This window comes from Apis dorsata, unplaced genomic scaffold (assembly GCF_000469605.1).
Source record: "Apis dorsata unplaced genomic scaffold, Apis dorsata 1.3 scaffold_198, whole genome shotgun sequence".
Taxonomy (NCBI): Eukaryota; Metazoa; Arthropoda; class Insecta; order Hymenoptera; family Apidae; genus Apis; species Apis dorsata.
This window is the reverse complement of record NW_006263482.1, coordinates 165,964-173,619: the sequence shown is the minus strand read 5'-3', so window position 1 is coordinate 173,619 and position 7,656 is coordinate 165,964. Positions and strand designations below refer to the sequence as shown.

At 20.3% G+C, this 7,656-nt stretch overlaps 3 protein-coding genes across 5 annotated transcripts in view; 2 read left to right on the top strand and 1 right to left on the bottom strand.

Annotated features, from left to right (window-relative positions):
• LOC102674254 (aspartate aminotransferase, mitochondrial) overlaps window positions 1-2,276 on the bottom strand; it is a 3,758-nt gene extending 1,482 nt beyond the window's left edge. Inside the window, exons 1-4 of the mRNA XM_006614814.2 lie at window positions 2,064-2,276; window positions 1,423-1,579; window positions 1,203-1,331; window positions 1-42 (exon numbers count right to left, since the gene is read on the bottom strand). Of these exons, the coding sequence (XP_006614877.1) occupies window positions 1-42; window positions 1,203-1,331; window positions 1,423-1,579; window positions 2,064-2,149 (414 nt within the window). The 5' untranslated portion in view covers window positions 2,150-2,276. The remainder of the gene's footprint in view (window positions 43-1,202; window positions 1,332-1,422; window positions 1,580-2,063) is intronic.
• Window positions 2,277-3,435: 1,159 nt separating this feature from the next.
• LOC102673457 (solute carrier family 17 member 9) lies at window positions 3,436-6,039 on the top strand. Of its 3 annotated transcripts, none has more exons than XM_006614811.2 (8): window positions 3,436-3,454; window positions 3,562-3,672; window positions 3,800-4,146; window positions 4,219-4,392; window positions 4,755-4,887; window positions 5,059-5,155; window positions 5,244-5,628; window positions 5,719-6,039. In XM_006614811.2, the coding sequence occupies exons 2-8, from the start codon at window positions 3,611-3,613 to the stop codon at window positions 5,856-5,858; spliced, it is 1,338 nt and encodes a 445-aa protein (XP_006614874.1). In that variant the 5' UTR covers window positions 3,436-3,454; window positions 3,562-3,610; the 3' UTR covers window positions 5,859-6,039. The 3 variants fall into 3 exon arrangements, with proteins under 3 accessions (XP_006614874.1, XP_006614875.1, XP_006614873.1); XM_006614812.2 differs by lacking the exon at window positions 3,436-3,454 and having other exon boundaries at window positions 3,529-3,672; window positions 5,244-5,409; window positions 5,470-5,628; XM_006614810.2 differs by lacking the exon at window positions 3,436-3,454 and having other exon boundaries at window positions 3,534-3,672.
• A 446-nt stretch (window positions 6,040-6,485) lies between these two features.
• The window catches only part of LOC102673763 (bromodomain-containing protein 4), a 6,182-nt gene continuing 5,011 nt past the window's right edge, over window positions 6,486-7,656 (top strand). The window contains 1 exon segment of the mRNA XM_031510017.1: window positions 6,486-7,011. Coding sequence (XP_031365877.1) covers window positions 6,965-7,011 — 47 coding nt within the window. The 5' untranslated portion in view covers window positions 6,486-6,964.

Below are 7,656 nucleotides of genomic sequence, written 5' to 3'. Positions count from 1 at the left end.
ATAAAGTGAACCTGTACCAGAAACTCCTTGAACAGTAGCATTCTATAAAATATAAATTGTAAATTATAAATTAATTTTATATTTTATAATTATATTATTTTATTATTATTTTATTTATGCTATTTATTTTAAAAATTATAAAAATAAATAGCATATATTAAAAAAAAATTAAATATGTGTTAATATATATAATATATATGAATAATGATTATATATTTAAGTAATTCAATATTTTAAAAATATTAAAATTTATTTAATCATTTTTTATTTTAAATTATTCCTCATATATTAAGATTACAATCATATTGAATACATTTATAATTGCATCTATAAATATATTTTTATATTTTTAAAATGAATATCGTATTTTATTAAATGCTTGTTACATATAGTAGATTTTCATTGTTTTCATGATCCATCTCGAATATATAAATATGCAAAATATTTTTGCAAAATCTTAAAATCTTAAAATAATTTTTAAGATTATCTTAAATAATTCCTTATGATCATCAAATACATATTTGACAATATATATAAATTTTTTAAAATAATTTTTCAGAATCAAATTCAATAAAAAATTATTTTTGATTTTCTTCTTTTATTAATTAGATTTTTCACTTTAATTTTTTAATTTTATTTTTCTTATATATTATGATAAAAAAAATAAATCTTTTATATATTATAATATATAAGAAAAAACATAATACATATATTACACCTATATATATTATTTATAAATTTTAAATTAAAATATTTTTAAAAATAATATTTATATTATTATATGTTACGTTATTATTTTTATATAAAATGATAAATTTATAATGTAAATTTTTGAAAATATAAATAGTAAAATTTATAAAAATTATAAATTATGTAATAATAAATAAAAATTAATAATTGAACATTAATCATTAAAAATATTTAAAAAAAATATTAAACATCTAATATTAATCAGATATATATTAAATTATCAGTTTTTCTTATAACTCAATATAAGATATTTATTATACCTTAATACCTTATTATATCTTAATTTTCAGAAATGTAAGGTATTTATTATACCTTATATTTTTGAAAATTAATAAATACAGATATGTATAAGTAACTTTTTTTTTATTTTTTATTTATACTTTATACCTAAGAAAATTCAATTTATCTATGTCTCATATTTTTAAAAAATATATTTTACATATAATACGTACTAAACCATTTTTAATAATATCACTGTTATCACCAAGTGCCAATTTAATACTTTGTTTACAAAAATCTGAACTTCCTGCAATTGGTGCATATTCTTTATCCATATTTTTAGTTTTAATTTTTTCTTCTGCCTATTAAACATTTAAATTTATAAAATTAATGAAAAAAATTATATAGTTTTTAAATATATTTTAATTAAACTATTTTTAAATATATATATACCTTTCGTACACTTGGTAAAACAAATGGTTTACCATTATCATCTCGATAAGCACCAACTCCTAAATTAACTTTATTTGGATTTTGATCTTTTTTATATGCTTCTGTAAGACCTAAAATTGCATCTGGTGGGCCCATTTTTACATGAGGCCACCATGTACTATAACATACAAAATAATTTAATATTAATCAAAATTTCAGATAAAATAATTAATATCATTGATATTAATAAAATATTATTTTTAATATTTTATGTTAATTTTTATTAAAATTTAATGTCAATTTCAAAAAATATATTTATAATAATTTATATCTAAGTTCATAATTATTAATTTTTTAAAATTAAAATCACATTCAAATTTTTATCTTTATTGATTCATCAAAATGAATTTTTTCCAAAAGCTGTTCATAATTTTATTATGATTTTACATTTTTTTCCAATTCATTCAGTTTCATGTATTTATTTAAAATTATTTAATTATTATTTAAAATTCAAAATTTAAAATTTAAAAAAAATAAAAACAAAAACAAATTTAATTGCATCTAAATTCACGAAGTATTAATAATTTTAATTTATTATATTCTATAATTCAAAGATAAGTTGTTCAAAAAAAAAATAAGGTTACTTAATTGTGAGATCTTACCTCAATGATCTAATGCCATATAAAGCAATTTTGTTCTTGTTAAGTAAATTATAAGTGAATGCGAATTTAATCTTATTTTGAGCCATTATTAATAATATAATAAAATGTCAATCCATCCGCTTATCGCTTTCAATTTAACGAATTGAACGTATTAACTACTACTCTATAGAACGTAAGAACACTTATTCTATAAGGTGTTTAATAGATTCGAAATTACAAAATTTTGTACATGAAATAAAAGAAAATATTATATAAAAATAAATCATAAATATTTTATAAAAGCTTAAAATTAAAAATGAAATGATAAATAATAAATATTTTTATATTAATATAATTTATAATACATTATTTTCTTAATAATTTAATTGATACAATTAAATTTGTTGAATTTAAAATTTCATTTATCGAATGAATGTAATTCGTTTATGTAATATATAATATATATACATATATCTTTTTGAATTTCATTTTTATTAATTTTTATAATAATAAGATTATTATTATTATTATATGAATTAGAAATTTAACAATCATTTAAGAATTTGATTTGTATAAGTTGGTGCCCATGGAATATTGAAGCATTTTGCTCATAGAATGAGTAAAAATTCAAAATAAGTAATTAATAAGATATGAAATCGATTATTTATATATTAAACGAATCGAATATTCGTTTCTTTTTCACGAAGTCTTCCTTTTTAGAATCTTTTTAGATTTTCATTAATCAGATTTTGTATCAATGATCAATGATTTTTTTCTGATAGTATTATATATTATATTATAAAAATAAAAATACACATTTCTATTTTATTTATATAAATAATTTTAAATTTTAATTTTTTAAATAATAATTTTTTTAGAACTTAAAAATACTATTGAAGAAATATTATTAGATATTTACAGCTAAATTTTATAATAATAATAATAATAATATAAAGAATATAAACAAATTTTGAAGAGTGAAAACAAAACAAATATAAAAATATATCAGAATGTGTATTAAATATATATTATCCTATTTCTTCATTATATATTTTCGCGCTTATATATTTGAAAAGCAACTTCATATTATTGACGTTGCTTATTCTATGAAGTTTTCAAATAATGCAACGTCAATGTGTATATTAATCAATGTATATTTCTATCTTTCAATCTATTTCTATGTAAAAAGAATAAAATTGATATTTATTTAAACAACTTATCAGCTAAAGTAAACAAAAATATAATCATTATGTTTCTGTGATATAATTAAGAAAAAAGATAATTAGCTGTGTTATTAACTGTATTATTTTCTTGATAAAATTATTAATAAATATTCATAACAAATTGACTTATTTTAAATAATGATGATTTGAATTTGTAAATTCATAATTATATAAATTCATATATGAGAAGTGTAAGGTATGGTTTTATTTTAATTTTTTTACTATTAATTCATAAAAAATATATATATTATATTTTTAGGAAAAAAAATATATATTTATAATTTATATTTTAATAGTTTAGTTATATGGAAAAAATTATTTACGAACGAAATTATTTGATGAGAAATGCAAATGCAAATATCTTTAGGATTAATTCAAGATGAAAAAACAAATTCATTTTGGTCAAGGTAATTATTTTCTATTAAAATATTATAAAAATAATTTATAAAATTTTTTTTATCTTTTTTATTAGATTATTTTTTTAAGTTAATGACATATGTCTGTGTATAAAATTATAAAACAACTTTTTTTTAGGAAGGAAAGACGAAAATGGTTTTTATCACTATTATGTGGTACTTGTCTTATATATGCCACAAGAACATCTGTTCCTTTATTAATGCCAATAATAAGTAGAGAAAAACAATGGTCCAAACCAGATTCTGGAATAATATTATCTAGTTTTTTTTGGGGTTATACATTAACACAAGTTGCTAGTGGTTATATTAGTGATAAAATTGGAGGACAGAAAGTTTTATTAATTTCTGCTCTTGGATGGTCTATGACAACATTTTTTATGCCAGAAGTTATAGAATTTTTTTCAAAAAGTGATAATTCTGTATTATTAGTAGCAACAATAAGGACGATAAATGGTGCATTCCAAGGTATTCTACATTAATAAATTGAATAATAGAAATATAAAAAATAATTTATTTTTTATATGTTATATGTTACAGGAATGCATTTTCCTAGTATGATTAGTTTAATAAGTCAGCGATTACATGAAACAGAAAGAGCTTCATTTTTTAGTTTATTAACATCAGGATCTGCTCTTGGCACATTACTCACTGGATCTCTAGGTTCTTACTTATTAGAAAATTATAATTGGATAACAGTTTTTCAAACATTAGGTAAATAAATATTATAATTATAATTTAATTATATTAACTATACATTATAATTTACATTAATATTAATATTTTTTTTAATTGATTCATTCATTTTTGATTTAATAATATAATATATATTTTACCAATATTTCCCATATCTTTATATATATGTTAAGGGAGGATATTAATTGAATAAAAAAATATATTAAATTAATAAATAAATTTGTTATACTTATGTTAAACTTGTTATGCAAAAATATATTATTTCTAATTTGTAATTTTAAAAAATCAAATTATAGAATAATATATATATTTATTGATAAATATAAATCATATAGTAAATTAAATTAAATATATTTCTATTAAAAAATTTATTGTCTTAGGAGGTTTAAGCTTGGCATGGACATTATTATTAAGTTATCATACTCTACCCTTTAAGGAAAAAGCAGCTTCTACTAAGTCATCTACTACCTACACTTTGCCTTGGTTGAAGCTTTTAAAAAAGCCTCCATTCTGGTAATCATTGTGCATGGGATCAATTTGAATTCAATTATCATAAGTCACACAATTTCTGACACAAATCTTAATATAAAAAGTATATATAAAGTTATATGGATATTTATATAAATATTATAATTACAAATTTATAGATATATAAGTTTTACATATTAATTTCATTATTTTTAGGTCATGTGTAATAGGTCATGCTTGCCAAAATAATTGTTTTTTTGTATTATTATCTTGGATGCCTATGTATTTTCATGATACATTTCCAGAAGTAAAGGTAGTTAATTATTAATAAATATTTTTCTTATATCATTTAAATATACCATTTGTTTAGAATTTTTATTTATTATTTTATATATATTTAGGGTTGGGTTGTAAATATGGTACCATGGCTATCTATGTTACCTTGTACATTTTTGGGTAAAGCCCTTTCCGAGAAAATAATAAAAGCAGGGTATTCTGTTACAGTAACACGTAAAATAATTGAAACAATATGTTTTCTAATTGAAGTCATAAGTTTATTATTTTTAGGTATGGAAATAATACTCCGTAAAAAATTATATAATAGAATTAAATTTAAAATTATTTCAGCAAAAGTGGAAACTTTTCAAAGTGCAATAATTTGTCTTGCATTTATAATTGGTGGTTCAGGTTTTCATAATAATGCAATTGCAGTAAATCCATCAGATCTTGCACCAAAACATTCTGGAAGTGTATTTGGATTAATGAACACTGTTGGTGCCATACCTGGTATATATATATATATATATATAATTATAAATTAATATATATATATTTTTTATTGTTATCAATAAAAGTAATAATATAAAATATTTCCAGGATTTCTTGGAGTATACTTTTCTGGACATATATTACATGTAACACACAGCTGGTCTGTTGTATTTATATTTATAGCGATAATAGATGTATTAGGATGTATAGTATATTTATTATTTGGTTCTGGACAAGCAATTATATGAAATATTATCAAACTTGTTATTTTTTTAATTTATTGTAAATAAATCTTACCTTTGAAATTAACTTTAAAAAGTTGCATGTGTGATTTTTAAATGTAGATAAATAAAATATTAATAAAATTAATTGTATTCTGTGTATATTAATGTTGTGCATATGAGAATATTTTAATAATGAAAAATATTTATCTTATTATTATTATAGATAATAAATTAATAGATAATAGATTTTTATTTAATTTTGATATTGTTTTGTTTTAATTTTGATTATTTTTCATATATATTCAATTAATTTCAATTATAAAAATTTAAAAAAATAAATATTAATGACTCGAATTTGAAAGATTAACGCTAATTCAAAGTTAAATCATATTTAATACATAAATTTAAGGATAATACTTAAATCTGATATCTATGTATGATTGTATGATATTGAAAACTAATGGTTATAATTTCTAAAACGATGATTTTCTAACGAACATTATAAAATATTTTAAATTAGCTTTAACGTATTATGTTAAATATTAAAAATATATTTTTAATTGATAATAAATAAAATAATAGCCAATACAATGGTTAGTAAGTGTGATTGCTTACATACATGGAAATGCCTCTTATAAATTGGAGCAGCAAGTGCTTGATGCCTTTTTTAACGCGAGCATGTGAACGGATCTCGAGACTCGACTTTTCGACTTGGAACATCTCGTGAGAATTAATGTACGCAGTAGGGACAATCGCAGAGGTGGAATTTTATTTTTAACGGTACGACCGTATATTTGTTTATGCGAAGTTTCTGATGAACGTGTGATTTGTTCGTTAATGGTTGTCGTTTTCACCGATCATTCGGTCGTGCCTGCCTCTGCCTGCTGCCGCGAATGTGGATACTTCACGGTGTGCCGTACTGCTGCTACCGCCGCTGTACGTTTGAAGTACTCTCCTCGGCTGATTGCCTTCGGATTTTAACAAATCTTTCACATTCGTGAATGCTTTGAAACTGGTTCGTTATTGTACCAGACTCCGCCGTGATTGTCACTTGATAGCAACACCCGAGGCGCCAAAGCTGTCCGCATCGGCGCTTTCTTTAGCCCAAGTGGTATCAATGTTGTCTGGCAATGGTGTGTAAGGAGAACGTAGTATCATGGTTTGGGAATCTGTCCAGGTAATAAAAGTATTATCAGTTTCTTTTCTAACTAATGCCATATTCTTCTTGTTCGGAAATGGAGTACTATATTTTCTTATTTATAGTACTCCGTTTCGTTTTTCACTATGACCTCTTCATCCTTACCAAATTTTGAACTAACCAAAAAGAATATTCTACAATTTAATCTTAATCGTATGTCAAAAATTTAAATGAATATATTAATACTGAAAAAATAATGTAAATATTGATTTTCTTTAATGTTTAATTTACTTCATTATCGATATATAATTTTTCTGTTTATTATACAGAAACTCCAAGTATGGTAGCAACTGTTTTCCTTTAATTTCGTGTATATGGAAGATATTATAATGAATTAATAATTAAAATTTTTTATGAACATTTTCGATTTAAAATTATAAAAAATAATATATATTTAATATTATTATAAATATCAATATTATTCGTTTTTCCTATAAAATATGGAATATATGTTATAATAAAATTTTAAAAAGTATATTATTAGAAATTTAATGATTAAACACTATTGCAACATGTTTTAATAACAATTATACATATATAAATTTTGTTATATACATGTTATTATTTTGATATAATTTTAATAATTTTTGATATATAGTTATTATTATATATTATAATTATAAT

Excerpts from the sequence above, each read along its gene's own strand:
- LOC102673457 (XM_006614811.2), top strand. The coding sequence starts at position 3,611 with ATGCAAATGCAAATATCTTTAGGATTAATTCAAGATGAAAAAACAAAT. Across the intron at positions 3,673-3,799 it reads ACAAATTCATTTTGGTCAAG|GAAGGAAAGACGAAAATGGT; the intron begins GTAATTATTTTC and ends ACTTTTTTTTAG. Across the intron at positions 4,393-4,754 it reads AACAGTTTTTCAAACATTAG|GAGGTTTAAGCTTGGCATGG; the intron begins GTAAATAAATAT and ends TTATTGTCTTAG.